This window comes from Globicephala melas, chromosome 3 (assembly GCF_963455315.2).
Source record: "Globicephala melas chromosome 3, mGloMel1.2, whole genome shotgun sequence".
Taxonomy (NCBI): domain Eukaryota; kingdom Metazoa; phylum Chordata; class Mammalia; order Artiodactyla; family Delphinidae; genus Globicephala; species Globicephala melas.
The window spans coordinates 158003731-158023470 of record NC_083316.1 but is presented as its reverse complement, the minus strand read 5'-3'; the positions used below and the strand labels follow the sequence as shown (position 1 = coordinate 158023470).

General features: G+C 50.9%; 2 protein-coding genes across 4 annotated transcripts; one reads left to right on the top strand and one right to left on the bottom strand.

The window, feature by feature from the left end:
* The first annotated feature begins 2753 nt into the window (after positions 1-2753).
* On the top strand, positions 2754-8491 carry CIB3 (calcium and integrin binding family member 3). Of its 2 annotated transcripts, XM_030880281.2 has the most exons (6): positions 2754-2804; positions 3022-3056; positions 4988-5099; positions 6096-6243; positions 7056-7251; positions 8470-8491. In XM_030880281.2, the coding sequence occupies exons 1-6, from the start codon at positions 2754-2756 to the stop codon at positions 8489-8491; spliced, it is 564 nt and encodes a 187-aa protein (XP_030736141.1). The 2 variants fall into 2 exon arrangements, with proteins under 2 accessions (XP_030736141.1, XP_060151555.1); XM_060295572.1 differs by lacking the exons at positions 3022-3056; positions 4988-5099.
* Positions 8492-10565: 2074 nt separating this feature from the next.
* Positions 10566-18947, bottom strand: HSH2D (hematopoietic SH2 domain containing). Of its 2 annotated transcripts, XM_070045104.1 has the most exons (6): positions 18880-18947; positions 16847-16994; positions 15025-15114; positions 13866-14031; positions 13200-13334; positions 10566-11090 (listed from the first exon to the last, which is right to left on the bottom strand). In XM_070045104.1, exons 2-6 carry the CDS (start codon positions 16969-16971, stop codon positions 10566-10568), a joined length of 1041 nt encoding a protein of 346 aa, XP_069901205.1. In that variant the 5' UTR covers positions 16972-16994; positions 18880-18947. The 2 variants fall into 2 exon arrangements, with proteins under 2 accessions (XP_069901205.1, XP_069901206.1); XM_070045105.1 differs by lacking the exon at positions 18880-18947 and having other exon boundaries at positions 15063-15114; positions 16847-16979.
* Between the last annotated feature and the right edge of the window lie 793 nt (positions 18948-19740).

Genomic DNA, 19740 nt, shown 5'->3' with positions numbered 1-19740 from the left:
CTCAGCATAATGGTTTTGAGGTTCATCCACGTCACAGCATGAATCAGTGCATCATTCCTTGGTATGACTGGATAATATTCCATTGTATGGATAGACCGCAATTTCTTTATCCATTCACCCATTGATGGCCATTTGGGTTGTTTCTACTTTTCTTTCATGTACAAGTTTTTACGTGGACATATATTTTCAATTCTCTTCACCTAGGAATAAAAATTGCTGGGTCATATGGTAGCTATAAGTTTAACTTTTTTTTTTTTTTTTTTTTTTTTGCGGTACGCAGGCCTCTCACTGCTATGGCCTCTCCCGTTGCGGAGTACAGGCTCCGGACGCGCAAGCTCAGCGGTCATGGCTCACGGGCCCAGCCGCTCCACGGCATGTGGGATCTTCCCGGACCGGGGCACGAACCGTGTCCCCTGCATCGGCAGGCGGACTCTCAACCACTGCGCCACCAGGGAAGCCCTATAAGTTTAACTTTTTAAAGAACTGCCAGACTGTTTCCCAAATCAGCTGCACCATTTTACATTCCCACCAGCAGAGTATGATGTTTCCAATATCTCCACATCCTGGCTAACACCTGTTATTGTCTGTCTTTTTTAGTATAGCCATCCTAGTGGGTGTGAAGTGGTATCTCACTGTGGTTTTGATTTCCATTTACCTAATTACTAGTGATGTCGAGCATCTTTTCACGTGCTTACTGGCCATTTGTATATCTTTTTTGGAGAGATGTCTATTCAAATCCTTTACCCATTTTGTTTTGTTTTAATAGACTTTGGTTTTAGAGAAGTTTTAGGTTCACAGCAAAATTGAGAAGAAGGTATTCAGAGTTTTCCCTTACATCTCCTGCCCCACTCATGCACAGCCTCCCCAGATACCAACATCCTCCACCAGAGTGGCGCATTTGTCACAGGTGATGAACCTACATTGACCCATCATCAGCCAGAGTCCATAGTTTAATTAGAACTTACTCTTCATGTTGTACATTCTGTGGGTTTGGACGAATGTATAACGATGCATAGCCATCATTATAGTATCATACAGAGTAGTTTCACTGCCCTAACAATCCTCTGTGTTTCACCTGTTCCTCCCTCCCTCCCCCCAACACTTGCCCATTTTTTTCTTGGGTTATTTGTCCTTTTGTTGTAAACTTCTAATAGTTCTGTATATAGCTTGGAGACTAGTCCCTTACCAGTTACATGATTTGCAAATATTGTCTCTATTTCGTGGGCACGTACAGGTTTTTGTGTGCACATAGGTTTTCATTTCCCCTGGACAAATACCCAGGAGTGGGATTGCTGAGTCATGTGTAAGTGTATGTTTAACTTTATAAAAAACTGCCAACCCATTTTCCATAGTGGCTGTACCATTTTGCATCACACCCTCAATGTATAAGAGTTCCAGTTGCTCCATGTCTTTGTCAACACTTGGTATTGTCAGTTTTTTTCCCCCAAAAAAATCATCTTCAGGGGTTTTTTTTTTTTTTTTTTTTTTTTTTTTTGTGGTATGCGGGCCTCTCACTGTTGTGGCCTCTCCCATTGCGGAGCACAGGCTCCAGACGCGCAGGCTCAGTGGCCATGGCTCACGGGCCCAGCCGCTCCGCGGCATGTGGGATCTTCCCAGACTGGGACACGAACCCGTGTCCCCTGCATTGGCAGGCGGACTCTCAACCACTGCGCCACCAGGGAAGCCCTCAGGGGGGGGGTTTAAAGCTTGATCATAGTCATATTTTACAGGATGGCTTCACACGCTGGAGCAAAGTATGGATGCTGAGGCAGGGGCCAGAGGAGACTTGTGGGAGGAACTGCAATGGTCCAGGCCAGGGAGAGTGGGAATGAGGGAAGGGGAAGACTCAAGAGTGATTCAGGGGGCCTGGGGTATGGGGCTGGAAACTGGCTGCGCAGGAGAGGAAAGTGGGAGAAGGCCAGATCCAGAGTGAGAAGGGCAGGGAGTGCCAGGCTGGGAACTTTCAACTCCCAGATTTTCTGCCCAAGAGGATTCTGAGTCTTAATAAGGTTGGGAGCTGCTACATTGTATTTACCCCTTGAGGATGTATGGTGCACATTAACATATTAAAGGCTCTGACAAGTCCTGCAATAAAGAACTCTGGTGTTATTTAACCCAAACTTAGACATTGGATTGCTCTTCTCAAGCCACAGCATCAGCCTCATCCTCATCCCCAATGCATACCTCATCTAGCTTGTTTACCATTATGTGCCTAGAGCTTGCCTGTATCCAGTGGTCAAATATTTTTGGGGGTGTTGTATTAATGATCTCATTAGATCTTCAGAACAACTCTATGAGGTAGGTACTAATATAATTTCCATCTTACAAACGAGGCTCAGAGAGGCCAGATGACTTGCCTAAGGCCACACAGCTAGTGGGTAAAGAGATGGAATTTGACCTGGGGTGTGCTGGCAGCCTCTCCACCACCCTGCCCATCTCTCCAAGGTGCCCCATACCCTCGGTCTCACCTGGTGGTGGCAGGTGTGCTCTCCCCACTGAGGGCTACCCTGTGACCTCCCAAAGCCCTTCTCCTTGCTCTGGTGGCTGTGGACATACTCAGGCTGTTGCCCAGAGAGCTCGGCTGTAACTTGAGCCTCACCCAGGCCGGGGGTGATGTGGAGGGTGGGCAGGTGACAACCAGGGCAGGGAGATTTGCCCAGACACTGGTACACAGCAGCCTGCCGACCGGTGTGGCCCCGAGGAGTTTGGGGGCGTTGGGAGCTTGTCCCAGGGTCCTGGCAGTGGTCTTCACCATGGGCAACAAGCAAACAGTCTTTACTCATGAGCAGCTGGAAGCATATCAGGTAGGCGTGATGGGCCGGACCCTCGGTGGGTTTAGCAGTCTTGGTTTACTGGCCCAAGAAATGGGGACAGCATCTCTTCATCCTGGGTGTGCAGTCAGCAAGCGTTCTGGGGAGGCTCTGTGTGTGGCTTCAGGCAGCGATGGACGTGGGCTTGTGGGAAAGGAAGGAGGCCCCCCACCAGGCAGGATCTGGGTCAAGCCAACATCTCTCTCCGCAGGACTGCACCTTCTTCACGAGGAAGGAAATCATGAGGTCAGTCTAGGGAGGAGGGAGGAAGAGGTGGAAACTTGCTATACGTTGCTTGATTTGCAATTTGACCACGTTCAATGCTTCATAAGGGTTAAAGCACTAATGCGGGGATTGCGTGCGTGGTCGGTGGATGGATGCAGAGATGGGAAGGCTGAGAAGTCACATCTGGTCCTGTTGTCATGTCTCTAGGCTGACAAGCTTGGGCTTTCTCCCAAAGGTGGCGGGGAGCCATAGAGAGTGTGTGAGCATGGCAGATGAAGATCAGCATGTTAGAAAGATCCCCCTGAGGCCAGTGTGAAGAGGCTGGGAGGCCAGGGGCAGAGTCTAGAGCCAGTTCTGGGCTGTGGGGTTGACATCAATGTTAGAGAGTGAGAAGGTGGCCCCAGGCTGCTGCAGGTCCCTGGTGTGAGCGAGCCAGGCATAGATGGGTATTCTACATCATCACTCATCCCATGGAGCTGTCATCCAGAGGCCCCGACCCATGAACTTGGAGCTGTGAAACTGAAGCTGGCTGGGGTTTAGCTGCAGAGTGATAGGGGCCAAGGCCCCAACTGTGTGGGCACAGGACATCCATTATTGATGGACACACCTTTCACCAGTGAGCCCCATTGTCTGGGTGAGGACAGCTTGCAAGGTCATCCTGGCCATCACGATTGGATTACTGATGGGGAAACTGAGGCTCAGACAAGGGAGGCTGACCCCAGGCCCCTGGGTAGATGGGTAGAGCCCCAAGGAGTTGGAGACTAACATTTTGTCTGCCTCAAGCTTCTCGCTTGTCAGACAGACCTACTGAGGGGAAAGGGGGATGAGGGGAAGAGGGACTTACTCAAGGCCATACAGAAACCCAAACCCAAGCCCAGGCTATTCTCTGAAGGAACCCAGGACTGAAGTTCCAGATATCTCCTCCTCGAGTTCCTAGCCATCGTGTGACCGAGGGGCTCCTGTCCCCCTCAGAGACAGTCCCTAGCAGCTTGGGGACCTCTGACTCATCAAGGATGGTCTCTACAAGGCTACTGCTCAGCATGCTTCAATGATGGTATGGTGTCACCAGGGGAGGGCATTAGGGTGGAGAGCTGGCTCTACCATCTAGGTAGTGTGTATGGCATTTGGTGTTTTGCAAAATGTCTTTCATTTACCCTTTTGAAAAACCTTAATATTAGACTTTTGTGTTTGCTCTGCCCCATTGAGAGAACCCTGCCCCCCATTATGAAGGGAGAGAAGGAAAGTGTGAGGATGTGGGCCGTTAGAGGCCTTGCCAACGATGTCATAATGTCCAGAGATACATAGATTGGCTCAGATTCTCTGAATGCTAAATGTGAATGCTATTTCTCTCCTAGCATGGAGCAATGCTGTTTAATTTTTTGTTCTTTCATCTGCTTACTTCTTATTGACTTTCTCTCGGAGGAGACCCAAAGGCAGTGACAGTGTCTGTTTTGCTCACCATCCGTCTCTGTGCCTGGCACATAGTAGGTACTCAGTAAATACTTGTTGAATGAATGAATGAAAATTTATCACAGTGCCTGGCACACTGTAGGCACTCAATAACTACTTGTTGAAAGAGGGAATGAATGAATGACCTTGCCTTAAACACTCTCCCTTTGTCGACCCCATCTGCTTGGTAAGCTCCTACTCATGCTTCAAAACCCAGCATCAATGCCCCCTCCTCCAGGAAGAATTTCCTCCTCCCTGGCTTGCTTCCTGCACTCTAGTTTTCCCTAGCTCTGGAGTCCTCTCTTTACCTTGGCATTGTCCCCAGGGCGATAAAGGCACCTGTGTCTGGCTTTGTGTGTGTGAGGCTTAGGCCCACGGCTAATGGCTCTTGGGGACTCAGCATCTTTCAGTGTAGAGTAAGCAGCTGCAAGAGTGAGAGAGTAGGGACAAAGCCACACACACCCATCTCCCAGACCTTCTCGTTGTTTCTGTCCCCACACCAGGCTCTTCTATCGCTACCAGGACCTTGCCCCCCAGCTTGTCCCTCTCGACTATACCAGCTACCCTGATGTGAAGGTTCCTTACGAGCTCATTGGCAGCATGCCTGAGCTGAAGGTATGCCTGGGCCATGGGGCAGGCAGGGAAAAAATAGTAGGGATGTCCCTTGCTGCATTCCTATGAGGTGAGTACTGTGATTATTTCCATTTTACATATGAAGAAACTGAAGTTCAGAGAGGTTAAGACACTTGTTCATAATCACACAGCTAGGACATGACATAGACAGGATTTAAACCCTGGGTTGTTGGGAAGATGAGATGAGATAATGCAGGTAAAGGGCTCAGTACAGGGCCTGTGACATGGCAAGTACTCAGGGAACATTAGTTTTTCTTTTCATAGTAGGAGCTATTAAATGTGGGTTCTTCTCAGCTGGTTGTTTGACACATAGTTTGTGACTCTGGAGGGGACTCTTGGGGTGAGGGACTGTGAATAGAGATTATTTTATCACAGGGGACAGAAACTTCATTCAAGAGGGACGGAATGGGTTGGATCACATGAGCAAAAAATGCAGGGAAAGGCTTAGCATCACGTACAGCTGGAACCAGGGTCTCTGAGGATATGCTTGGGAATCTCCCTCCATCTTTCAGTTTCTCCCAGGAAGAGTCTTCAGTCTCAGGAAGCCTGTTCTCTTGAGGTAGTGAATGGAAACACCAGCTGCCTCAGATTTCCTCCCATAAGCTCTGCAACAAGCAGAAATAAGGTTCCTCCACCCCAACTTTTCAGCAACTCTCCCAGGGCAGCCTCTGATTGGCAAGTTTGAGTCATATGCTCATCCCAGAGGCAATCACGGTTGCCAGGTGAATGGAAATCCCTGATTGGCCTCACTCGGGTCATGTGACTGCCTCTGAAGCTGGAAATGGGGTTAACGACACCCAGACCACTGGGGTGGAGATTGGAGTTGCCTGAAGTCTTCTCCAGGGATCATGGGAGGAAGACAGTCTTGGTGAGGGGTACTTGGAGGTTCCCAGGAAGGTGAGTGTTGAGAGTGAAACCATGCGGAGCCCTCCCCCCAAGGTCCTGGTCAGGGATTGGTTCCCTGCTTCCTGTCTCTAGGACAACCCTTTCCGTCAGAGGATCGCCCAGGTCTTCTCCGAGGATGGGGATGGCCACATGACCTTGGACAACTTCTTGGACATGTTTTCTGTGATGAGTGAAATGGCTCCCCGCGACCTCAAAGCCTACTACGCTTTTAAAATTTATGGTGTGTGCGGGGACCCGGGGTGGGGAAACGGGAATGAGACCGGGTCGGGCCAGGGGCTGCCCTGCCATCACAAATGTCTCCCCAAGGGCTCCGAGGCCCTGCGTGGCCCTGTCCTTCACCTCACCCTGGTACCTCCCCACCCCATCCGTTTACTGACTCCATTCCAGCCACAATGGCCTGGCTGTTTCCCCAACACATCAAACTCTTTCTGCCTCTAGGCCTTTGCCTCTGTTGTGCCCTTTCCCCTGGCTTCTTCTTACCTTGAAATTTTGGTGAAAAGTAACCCATGCCCCCGAGTTACTCTCCATGCCACAGCCTATTTCTCTCCTTGCATGGAGCAATGCTGCTTAATTTCTTGTTCATTCATCTGTTCACTCCTTATTGACTTTCTCTCTGAGGAGACACGAGGGCAGTGCCAGTGTCTTTTTGGTTCACCATCTGTCTCTGTGCCTGGCACATAGTAGGTACTCAGTAAATACTTGCTGAATGAATGAATGAATGAAAATTTATCACAGTGCCTGGCACACAGCAGGCACTCAATAAATACTTATTGAAAGAGGGAATGAATAACAATTATCACACACCTGACACGTAGTAGGTGCTCAATAAATACTTGAGTGAATGAATGACCTCCCAGCAGGTCCCTGCCCAATTCCAAAGCAAGATCCAGATAAAACCCTAGGGTCTTGGGTTCCCTCCAGTGGCTCAGTTTCCTCCTCTGTAAGACAGGGAAAAGATGTGCCCATGACTGGCCCAGCCTTCCTGCCCCTGTGTCCCCTCACCACCACAGCTCCACCTGTTCTGCTGCGCAGACTTTAACAACGATGACTACATCTGTGTGTGGGACCTGGAGCAGACGGTGACCAAGCTAACGCGGGGAGAGCTGAGCGCTGAGGAGGTGAGCCTGGTGTGTGAGAAGGTGCTGGATGAGGCCGACGGGGACCGCGACGGGCGACTGTCCCTGGAAGACTTCCAGAACATGATCCTGCGGGCGCCGGACTTCCTCAGGTGACATTCCTCTCCACCCTGCACAATCCGTTCCCATGTATGAGAGAGGCTCTTATGGAAAGGGTTCATAGACTCCCTTTGTGAAAATCCCTCTGTTCATTCATTTGTGACCTTGGGGAACTTTCCCGACCTCCCTAGCCTCAGTCCCTGTGTCTTTAAAATGGGGATAATTAGAGACCTTGTGAACACCTCCTCTGGGTGGACACAGCTCTTTGGGTGAGTAGAATATGGTTGGACTTCAGCCCTCAGTTGCTTGAACATTTTGTAGTGAACAGACTGTACCATAGCACTTGGCAGCCCTGGGGAGAATCAGTGCTTCCACTGTAGGGCGGATAGCATGGGTTAAATGAGTTAATACAGGGGTTGGCCCACCACCTGTTTTTTGTACCTCCCGTGAGCTAAGAATGGTTTTTACATTTTTAAATGGTTAGGGGAGAAAATAAAAGAATAATCATACTCCACGACACATGAAAGCCGTAGGAAATTCAAATTTCCGTGTCTATTGCTAGTTTTATTGGCACGCAGCCTGCCTGTTTGTGTACATAGCATCTACGGCTGCTTTTGAGCTACATGGTGGTGCTGAGTCATTGTGCAAAGCTGGAAATATCAACTATTTGGCCCTTTGCCGAGAAAAGTTGAGTGACCTCTGAGCTAGTACACGGAAAGAATTTAGAGCAGTGCCTGGCATACAGTAGGTGCTCAGTAACTGCTTTATGGTTGCTGTTGTGGCTGTTATCATTGGTGGTATCCTTTCATGACCAGAGGGCCTCCTTCCTCTACCCTGGATAAGCAAGGATGGTCTCCCGCCACGGAGACACGAATAATGACACCAGGATGAATCCCTTGCTACTAACTGAGCACCTACTGTATGTCCCGCCCTGTACATTGGCCTCTTTTTAGCCCTTATTACAGCACAGTGAAGGAGGGACAGCTTATCCCCATTTTACAGGGGAGTAAACGGAGGCCCAGAGAGGGGTAGCCGCGCACTTAGAGTCTGGGGCAGAGCCAGGATGTACACTCTGATCCAAAGTGATGTGCTCTCAACCCCTGTGGGGGTCAGGAAGGCCACGGCCTGGGGTTTATTGAGGGGGTCTATCTCTCCCCCACCCACTGCGGCTCCTTGCATGCCTCGGGGACTCCTGGTGGGAGTGTTGGGGAGAAGGACGAAGGAAGGGTACCCTCTGCCTGCTGACAGACTCCCTTTCTCTTTGCACCCAGCACCTTCCACATCCGCATCTGAGGGTACTGCGGAGGAGCCGGGCCAGAGGAAGGCAGGGCGACCCCTCATCTCAATGTAGAATCTGGTCTCCCTGGGCTCCGGGAATAAACACACATCACTGAGTCACAGCTGCTCTGAAAACATGTTTCCCAACTTTAACCTGGCAGACAGGAGGGAGGCAGCCAAGGATCTAACCTCTGTCCTCACTGTGTGATCCTGGGTGTGGCTGCACCCTCTCTGGGCCACAATCTCCCCATTTGTACAAGGAAAGGGGTGACTTCTGGATGTCTCTCCACCGAGAGGGCTGGAAGTACCTCACTGTGGGTCTCGGTGGGCGGAGGCGAGGTGTGGAGATCAGGCCCATGCTGTCCCAGCTCAGGGCCTCCCAAGGCCCAACCCTCGACTGCTCAAGTTGCCTTTTCTCCCCTCAATCCCCGAATTCCTCAAGGGGACTAAAGCTTCACCTCCTCACTGATTCATTAGAATCGCCAGAGGAGGCCTCTGGAGAGGGTGTGGTGGCGGGAATGTTATTCACTGAGGCTGGCACAGTGCTTTACAGTTCAGGAAACACCTGCCATTCTTTCATCACATTGGCTGCCTGTGACATCCCAGCAGGGTTGGCTGAGGAGAACTCACACTTCGTTCAGAGGCAACGGGGTGACTTGCCCAAGGCCACACCTGAAGTCATCTGCAGAGGTGGACTTGAACCCAGGCCCACTTCACTGCACATCCCAGACCTCTACATCTTGCAGATTTGGGAACCCCCATACCCAGTCCACCTATAGTCAGCCTGGGGGCCCATCCCATGTCCCCAGTCAATCCAAGGAGTGGTCATTCCTGCAAGAGAGACAAGCCCCCCAGGGACCCTCCCAGACACCTCCACTGTGTATCATTTCTAGGGTGTCCACTCTTGCCCTAACCCCCATTTATTAAGCACCTACTGTGCGCTAAAGCCCTAGGTTTTATTTGAATTCTGCTGGTTCATCCTGAGAAAGAGGGACTGCTCTTCTCCCCATTTTCCAGATGAGGAAACAGGCCCAGAGATGTCTAGTGACTCACCAAAGGTCACACAGCCCCACAACCCAAGATTCCCTCCAGAGCCCATCCCCACCCACAGCCCTAGGCTGCCTCTCCCTTTTTAAAGGAAAGGGCCTCTTATGCCTCTCCTAAAGCCGCCGTTGATGTCAGGAGTGCTTACTGTGTGCCAAGCCCTCCACAAGTTTCATCTCCATTTGCACAAGAACCCTGAGAGGAAGGCATGAACAGCCCTGTTACAGACAAGGCTGTACTCTATGAGGTGTGCCTAGGTTACGTGGGGAAAGGGCTCAAACTGACCTGGCTTCGAATCCTGGTGCTGACACCCCAGCCATGTGACTTTGGCCACACCTCTTCTCCTCTCTGAACCTGGATCTTCTTTATTTTTTTAATTTTAATTTAATATAATTGTTTTGGCTGTGTCGCGCAGCTCGTGGGATCTTAGTTCCCCGACAAGGGATCGAACCCAGGCCCTTGACAATGAGAGCATGGAGCCCTAACCACTGGACCGCCAGGGAAATTCCTGTCTCTTCTTTAAAATGTGCAGAATGGGGGCTTCCCTGGTGGCGCAGTGGTTGAGAGTCCACCTGCCGATGCAGGGGATGCGGGTTCGTGCCCCGGTCTGGGAAGATCCCACATGCCGCAGAGCGACTAGGCCTGTGAGCCATGGCCACTGAGCCTGCGCGTCCGGAGCCTGTGCTCCGCAACGGGAGAGGCCATAACAGTGAGAGGCCTGTGTACCACAAAAAAAAAAAAAAAAGTGCAGAATGAACCTACCTGATGGGCCTGCTCAGAGGCATAAAAGAAATAATGAACATGGAGGGTCTGGTGTGAGGCTAGGCACAGAGTAGGTGTCCTAGACGCCACTGCGGTAACATTATTATTATTACTAATTATTATTAAAATGACCAGGTCGCCTTACTGGCAATCGCAGGACCAGACCCAAGCAATGTCTTTATTACATTCCTCAGGTCCCTGAGGGCTAGTGGGTCATGGCAGAGAGCAAAAGGTCCAGGTGTGAACGGCCCCCGGCAAAGAGGGTCCCAGAGCCGAGGCGAACCTAGCAGTACCCAGGGGCGAAGGGTGGCGGTGAGCGGTACTCTTCGGGGAGACAGTCCTGTGGTTCTTGCGAGCCCCTTGGCTCCGGTTTGGACACGTGTGAGGACAGGGCCCTCACGACTGCCTGGTGCCAGTCCCTGACCCTCGAAGTTGTCTCGCTCCAGCTGACTGACCTTGAGGCTTTCCTGGAGGGCTCATCTCTGTTTCTTGGAGCTTGGGGGTCTGTGAAGACATTATTTTTCCAGGCTGAGTCCCCTGCTCCAGCTCCAGAGCCATGGGTCACCGCCAACGGCTTGGCGTCCCAGAGCGATGAGCTCGCAGCCACCAGCTGGGATTTCAGCTCCTGCTGGACCTTCTTGCCCGTCCGGGGGAGTATCTTGAGATTCCTCCAGATTTTCTGGCGGGCCTCCTCAAGAGGAGCTTTCGGGGGGCAGGAGGAAGTAGCTTTCTCCGTGGATGCCCCGTCCGGCTCTGCCAATGGCTTCCCTTCTTTTCGCCGATGGAGCAGGACTGGGTTTGTGAAGACCTGAAACCGAGAGCAGGTGAGACCTGGGGCTACCCCGCCTACCACAGCTCTGAATCTGCCCCAGAAACTGGGATCTGGGTTCCACCCAGATGTCCTGGGGCCAAGAAAGTCCCAAAGAGAACCCCCAAGCCTGATCCCACGACCCACCCTTCCTGTCTCAGTAAAGGCCTTCACTGTCTCCCTCAGTGGTTGGCAAACTTTTTCTGTAAGGGGTCAGAGAGGAAATGTTTTCAGCTTTGCAGGTCAGTCTATGTTTCATCACTCACCTCTGCTGTTGTAGGGCCAAGGCAGCCAGAGATCACACGTCAGTGAGCGAGCATGCCTGTGTTCCTCTAATACTTTATGGACACGGAAATGTGGGTTTCATCTGACTTTCAAGGGTCATGAAATACGATTTTTCTTTTGATTTCTTTCAGCCATTCAAAAACATAAAAGTCATGCTTAGCTCATGGGCCATACAGAAGGAGGCAGTGGGCCAGATGCGGCCCTTGGGCAGTAGTTTGCCAACCCCTGATCTACCAGGTTGTTCAGGCCCCAAACTTGGGTGTCATTTGTGGCAGATGCTGTCCATGCCCCATCCACATCCCTTTGTCTTGAGCATTTTGGTGCCTCCAGCTCCACTCCCAAGTGCCAGCAGTGGGGACTCTGCCTTGGGGACTTCTTTGGCCACTTTGCAGACCAGAGGTACCAGAGAATTAAAACCTCCCAGAGACAGCGCTTGACTAATGACTGATGGAAGGGAAGATCAGTACCACAGCTCCTCGTCCCTAAGGTGGGATAACTGACGTGCGTGCTCCACAGAGTCCACAGGGGTAACCCGCTCACTACAGCAGCCTCCTTTGGTGGCCCTCTCTCTCGTGACCCACTTTCCTGCTCCCCTCATGGCACCTGCTGGGATCACTTCCCAAATAATGGATGACTGGGGGACTCAAACCGTGACACCGTCCCTCTTCCCCTCACCCTCCACCTCCAAGCCATCAGCAAGATCCACCTTTAAGGGCTCCCTTTTTAGTTTCTCCCACGTGGATACTGTCCCTGCCTCCTTCCCGCCCCTAGACAGCCCCTTCTGCAGCCGGCAGCCACAGGGAACACCATCAGTCCCACCATGCTCAAGCTCTCTCATGGCTCCCCAGCACACCTGGAATAGATCCCAGCACCTCACCCTGGCCCCAAGACCCTGCATGAATGACCCCTGCCGACTCTGGCCCCTCACCTCCCAACAATCTCCCTTTTGCTCACTCCACTCTGTCCACACATTGGCTATTGTGGTTCTTCTGTTTTTCACCCTGAGCCTCAGGACATTTGCATGTGCTGTTTCCTCTGTTTGGAATACCCTCCCTGCATCTCTGTGTGTGGTTGGCTCCTCTTCATCCTGAATGTCCCAGCTCTATGCCACCTACTCCAGGAAGCCTTCCCTGACTGTTCCCCCACCCTCACCTGCAAACCCACTGATGTGCCAGGGCCTCTCTGAGGGACAGGAGAAGCAGTGGTGAACAAGTCAGATTCTCAGGACTCCCAAAGCTCACAGTCTGATGGGAGAGGCAGGCAGGAAACATGAAAACTCATAAATAAACAAGACTTTTCAAATTTTACAGACTGCTCTGCTGCAAATGAACAGGGTGATGTGATGGAGAAGGCAGAGGGGCTACTTTAGGTCTGGTGACTGGGGAGAGAGATACTTGAAGAAGAAGTGATGAAAGAAGCCAGGCATGGGAAATCTGGGGGCAGAGCACACAGCACATGCAAAGGCCCTGAGGTTAGCTTGATGTGTCAGAACAGCAGAAGGGTTGGCAGAGGGGCTGAAGTTGGGCTGGTGATGGGTAGCGGGACCTGAGATCATAGTTGGGATTTTAATCTCAGTGCCTTGGGAAATCACTGAAAAGTTTTTGGGGTTTTTTTTGGCCACACCCCACGTGGCATTGGAAGTACAGAGTCTTGACCACTGGACTGCCAGGGAAGTCTCCCTGAAAAGTTTTGAGCTTGGAGCTACGGGATCTGATCTTCATTCTAGAACATCTCCTCTGGCAGCTGTTGGCCACCTCTGCTCCTGCATCCCCCTGCCCCACCTCCCACCTTCCAGATTGAAGGTGCCAGTTTTCTGTCACATACCTCTTCAAGTGGGGCCATGGGACAAGATGAGGGATTCTGGTATTTGCTGAGGCCAAGAGCAGAGCTGGTGGCTTCCTCAGCCAATGCGTCGGAGAAAAGGAAGAGATCCTTATAATCCGCATTGGCTGGATCCTTCTGCGGGGCAGAGGGGACATGCAGCTTAGTCCCAAGGAGGGTACAGGGATGGGGCTGTGGTCCCAGATCCTGGAAATGGGGGCTCAGAGGTTGCCCCATCCACAAACCTTGTAAGGAAGAATGCCCCTCCCACAGCAGCTACTGAGGGCTAGGCCCTGCCCTCTGGGCCTTATAAGGAATATGCCACACTCACAGCCCCTTCTGAGGGCCTAGGCCATGCCCATCAATCCTTATAAGGAGATATGCCCCTCCCACAGCAGCTTGTGAGGACTGGGCCCCACCCACTGAGTCTTATAAGGAAATATGCTATTCCTGTAGATCAGCCAAGGTTATACCTGGCACATGAATTCCTGTAAAAAAAATCAGCCTGCGGGCCAGGGAACAAGGACCAGGAGGGGCGGGGCCACAAGAGAAACGGGGACCGCAAGAATGACAGAATCACAAGAGGCTGAGGGGGCTGAGGGAGCAAAAGAGTCTGGGGGGCTTGGCCCTTGGGAGAGCGCTATGGCCCTTGGGGGTCCCAACCCTCACCTGCTGGCTGGGCTGCGTCAGCAGATCCCCGTGTGGCCGCAACGGCTGCTGCTGATGGAAGGTGACCAAGGCAACTAGAGAGGCATGGGCTCTCTCTTCCCCAGGGATGATGAAGCTCCCATCGTCCAACAGTTTCACCATGAAGTGGCGGCAGCAGTTCTGAGCTCTGCGGAGACACTGCCATCTCATTCCCCATCATTCTGTCCCCACCCCCCAGCCCTTGACCTGGCAGCATCATGGCTACAGCCCATCTGCCTAGATTCCCTTGTAGGCTCCTCCACTCACTAGCCATGTGACACTTGGCAGGTGACTGCACCGTGCCTCAGTTTCCCCCTTTATCACATGGGGCTACTAAGGCTGACGTCAGGACTTCTTGTGAAGATAGAACAAGCTACTGCAGGTAAAAGCTTAGCTCCGTGCTATAGATCAATAGAAATGACAACAATGAAAACTGGTACAGGTACTGAATAAATGCTCCATTATTTATGAACGGATGCATTTATTAATGGACCACTACGTGCTTACTACGTCTCATTTAATCCTCCCATTATGACTCTGAATTAATTTTAGCATTCTTATGTTCCAGATGAGGACTTTGAGGGAGGAACAGAAAAGGTGAGTAACTTGTCCAAGATCACACAGCGTCTTAAGTGGCACAGCCAAGCCTTGGACTGCGTGACTAAAAGCCTAAGCTTTTCCCTCTATGGGTAACTCTGTAATAGGTCCATTTAAAAAATTCCTTTGGCCTGGAATCCTTTTGAAAAGTAGTTTGCGCTGCTGAATCCTCTAACTGAGATGCTGGATCAGGCATCAAGAAATTAAGGAGCTGGGCTGCCTTGGTTTCCCCTAACATGTCCCCCTGAGTGAAGTCAGGGAGTTGACATTTAAATGGTAGGAGAGAGAGGGGTAGTAAGGGGAAATGCAGCTGCCACTCTTGAGTCCTCAGCAGTTCCTGTTCTCAGACACACAGTCTCAGTTACTGCCAGGCCCAAGTCTGCTGGTTACAGCCAGACCTGCAACTGCCTACTCTTCAGTTAGATCTGGCCAGACCCTCGCACTGGTTGCTCACTGAGAAGTTGTTGTATGAAGCACCACTTGCTCCTCCAAGGAAGCCCCGGAGCCCTCCTGTCCCTGCCCTGGCCCCTAGCCCCGGCCTTACTTGTAAGAGAGCGTGTAGCCCACGTGGCTGTGACTGACCCTGATGAGGAAGGATCCCAGTGGCTGTGACTCCAGCAAGTTCTCGGCATCCCTGGAAGGGCAAATACAGGAGAGAGATGGCTAAGCATACTGGCCAGATGTCCGGTATACCAGTCATCCCTGTACTGGTGCCCCTGAGTCAGAGAGGCCTGTACTTTTCTGTTTTCAAACAAACAGCCTAAAACCCCTTCTTTTCTTGGTTATTTCAGAGCTTGGGATATTCAGGGACAGGGGTGTTCTCCCAGAGTTGGCAGGAAGCCTCTGATGACCTTGACCATCTCTCAGAGCCCCTGCTTGCCTTCCCAATGCCTGGAAGGCACCCCCCAGAGGCACCTTTGGGTAGATCGAGGTGTCACAGGTAATAAAGCAGGAGCTGCTCTTAGATGCATTTGATTTTAAAATCCAGCACTGCTTTTCATTAGCTGTGTGACCCCTGGTGAGGGTCAGTCCCTTTGTGACCTTCAGCTTCCTTAAGGCGAAAGTAAACTCTTAACTCTCAGGGCCCACTTGAGGACAGAGGATGTGCATGCAGCGTGAATGTGGGAACTGCCAGCTGGTAAGAACCCACAAAGATGCTCACTACAGTAACTCCCCTGCATATGAACCTTCAAGATGCGAACTTTCAAAGATGCGAATGTATTATAAACCTCTTACAGTACACTACTCTTGGGCTGGCCAAAAAGTTCGTTCAGGTTTTCCATAAGATCGTATGAAAAACCCGAACGTACTTTTTGGCCAACTCAATACATAGCCAGTTGTGTTAGCTGGGTACCTAGGCTAACTTTGTTGGACTTAGGAACAAATTGGACTTCCGAACACGCTATCAGAATGGAACTCATTCGTATGTAGGGGACTTAGTGTATTACTGTTACTCTTATCTCGGGTTCACAAAGAGTAATGTGGCCTTCTAGGAGACAGAATGGGGATTTTGGACCCGAGCTGTCTAATACAGAGGCCACTGGCCACGTGTGGCTGCTGAGCCCTTGAAATATGACTGGTGGGAATTGAGATGTGATTTTAGCATATAGTACGTGCTGGATTTTGAGGACCTAGTGCCGATTACATGTTGAAATGAGAATATCTTGGATATACTGGGTTAAATAAAAAATATGATAAAAATTAATTCCACCTGTTTCTTTTCACTCTTTTAACAAAACTACTAAAAAGATTTAAAATTGTAATGTGTGGCTCACATTGCATTTCTTTTGGTGCACCCCAGAACTCAGAAACCATGTCCAGTTCCTCCTCTCTGTGGCTTTCACAGTTTCCTCAACTTCCTGCATGCAGAATGTGGCAATAAATGTTCTAGTCGCCATTTATTTAGAGCCAGCCCCTAGGGGTGACTAGGTGGGTTTGTTCATGTCCTCAGAGCTCAGTCTGATGTAGGAAGTGCATGTTGGTTATATCCCTGATGGACTGAGAGCAGCTGTTTGGGGCACTGTGTTAAGAAAAATTCTGAGGCTGCATTCTGCCATCATTGACTGGTGAGGTTGCATCCCCACCTGGGTGAGGTGGGGGGCAGGGGCCTGTCAGGTCCCTGGCAGTACTGGTCTGGTGGCCACTTGTATAGAGAAAGCTGAGGACCCGTAACCTGTTCAAGGTCACATAGTGAGTCCATGGAGGAGGCAGGATTCAAGTCTGGGACTCCAGAGCTCTTTTCACCCACCCTCTTAACACACTTAGCTGAGCTAAGCCCAGAATTCTGCAGTAAAAACCTGCCTAGAGTCGGGGAAGACAAGGGAAGAGGGTGAAGGGCAGGGTGGAAGGTGTGGGTGTGTCCTTACTCTCTTGAGATGGCACCATGGAACCACTCAGGGACCCCTCCACAGGTCAGCTGGTCCACCTGAGTCTGCACGAACCAGTCCAGTCTTGGAGGCAGTGGTGGGGGCAGCTTTCTGGCCTCTGTCATGGCTTCCAGGGGTGAGGGGTGACCTGGGAATGGGAGGGAGGAAAGAGAGTCAAGCCTGGTCCACCTCGCACCTTTGCTCTATTCATGCAGCTCATGGTGTTTCCTCCTATAAGAAGTCCTCCAGGCTGGACAGAACAACAGGATTGAAGTCGGCTTGAGTTTCTTGAGCACCTACTATGTGCTGGCACTTTATGCACATTCATTCATCGACTTGTCCCAAACCGCGCCCCCCCCCAAGGATTTTTCCTTTTCCTTTTATTCTTATTATGTCATTACTACAAGTATTAGAAAGTCCCTTTTAAAAATATATGTATTTAAGAACTGAGTTTATTTAAATATTAAGTAACTATCACTGTCCTGGGAGGGACGTGGAGATGGCAAAATGATAAGTGAATGAATGAAACAGCAGGTACACAGTGGGTGCCATAAAAGGTTGCCATGGTTTCATTAAACACTACAGAGATGTGGCCCCAAACAGTTGCTTCTGTCACCATCGTCACCATAAGTGGTGGCTACCGATGGCACACCTATAACTTGTCAGGTGCATGGTTAATTCACACTCATTCTCAGCAGTTTTAAGCTCAGGTACCACAGGACTTCGTGAGCCAAGACAGAGAAAACAGAGCTGGAAAACAGAAAGAAAACAGCAGCGATTTGCAAAACAGTATTAAGTCAGTGAAAAACCAGCAAAAGGATTGTGCCCTGCTGGGTTGTCTACACATGACCCCTCACTTTTACCCTTAATTCTGTCCCCAAACTGAAGCTCGCCCCTTCTCCTCCCACCCACTGGTCTAACTTTTCAATATCTCAGAACGTCTTTGTTACCAAGCTGTTTCCACAGGGAGGGGATGTATTTATCAACCCAGTCAATATTGACTTTCTCCTGCCAGAAGACAGACACCAAGCACACCCTCTGGGGAACGACCCAAAGGAATTCTGCAGCAAGTGAAATTAAATAGATCCATTAAAAAATGTTAAATGAAGCAGCGTGACAAATCAGTTGAGCCCAATCAGAGCCAGGCAACCTGGGTTCAAACCCCAGCTCCCTCACTTAGCTGCTGTGTGACCTTGAGCAAGTCACTTAACCTCTCTGTGCCTGAATTTTCATCTGCAATTTGGGGCTAATGATGGTAATTACCTGAGAGGATACAGTTGGCACAGCAGTAAGCACTGTATGTATATAATGAACATTCATGAATCCAGTAGTGACCTAGCATGAGGTAATGTTTACAAGCTTGTTCTTTTTTTCTACCAGGAAGAACTCTTACTTATCCTTCAAGGGTCAGCAAAAATATCCCCCCTCCAGGCAGCTTTCTTGCCTCTTCTCTAAGACAAAGCCCTGGGCATCCCTCTCTGTCCCTCACCTTCCCCACCATTCTGGTCTAGCCTTGCCTCATGGAGCTGGAGTGTCTCTGTCTGGCTCAGTCTTCCCCATATTAGGAGCTCTTGAGGACTGGGGTCCAGGGCTAGGTTCTTTTGGATTTTTCTGGGTCCCCAGCATCACCTGGCACTGGGTGGGCACAGAGGAGGGTGCAGGGCTGTTGGCTGACGAATGAAGTCATACTGTTTTAAGCTTCTGACCCTGGCATTGAGGCCTCCCTCACCCCTTCATCCCCACATCCTTACTCTACCCAAAACTGATCAAGCTGTCTCTCCTCTCCATGTCTTTGCCCATGCTGTGCCCCTGCCAGGAATGTTCTTTCCCTAATTCCAGCTCTGTTTTCCAATGGTCACCTACCAGTGCCCCCAGAAAATTCCTCCTGCCTCTCTGGACCCCACCAGCCCTGTCCCTCCTTCTGGCCCAGCCTGGCCCCCATGTGCTATCTTCTCAAGGGTGGAGATGAGGCTCCAGGGTCTTGGGGCCCCGGTCTCACTCAGCATGGGGTGGGTACAGAAATAGGCACGTACCTGGGAGAACCCTGTGGGGGGGCCAGAGGCCCTCACTCTGGCTGTGCCCCGGCACCTGCAGGAGCCTAGGTTTCTGTTCAGGGACTGCACGTCAGTGGGGTGGGGCGTTGCCCCAAGTGGTTCCTGTTTCCTTAAGTAGGTGAGCCCTGGGCGGGGACTAGGACACCGCTGTCCCTCCCTGCCCCCCGTCCCGTCTGCAGTCTGACGGAGCTGCTGAGCTGCATGCAGGTGGCTGGACACCCTTGCTCCATCCAGACCTCGACAAGCCTTTATTGAGCACCTACTGTGTGCCAGATCCTCAGGGAACAAAAGAGGTGACCCCAAGACAGGCATAGGTCCTGCCCTCCCAGCATCTATAACCTGGTGAGAAACGAAGAGAAGTGAGAAATGATTAATGTCATTGTTTCAAAGTGGACAGCCTGTCAGGAAGGGGGAACTGGAGTTGCAAGAACCCCACAGAGGGGGGCCTAACTGATCTGGAGGAAAGGGCTTGCTGGGGGTCAGGTAGGAGTCAACTTGATTGCCGGGTTGTTGCACAGAAAGAGTGCTCTAGGGGGAGGGAACAGCACAAGCAAAATCCCTGAGGCAGGATTGAGCCTGGACAGACTGAGGCCTCACTGCGTGCCACAGGGCTACATTATGACTTCCTCTGTAAGAAAACAAACAAAAAAAAGAACACACCCATTTAAAATTATTTTTTATAACCTCCTTGATATCAAGACTAACATATCCTGGGCTGGATTTATTTTATATATTCATTATTATTGTATCCATTTTTTTCTCCTGATTTTAAAACACTAAAACATTTTGGGGGCCCCTACACACATTGTGGGCCCTGAGTGTGGGAACCCCTACCTAACA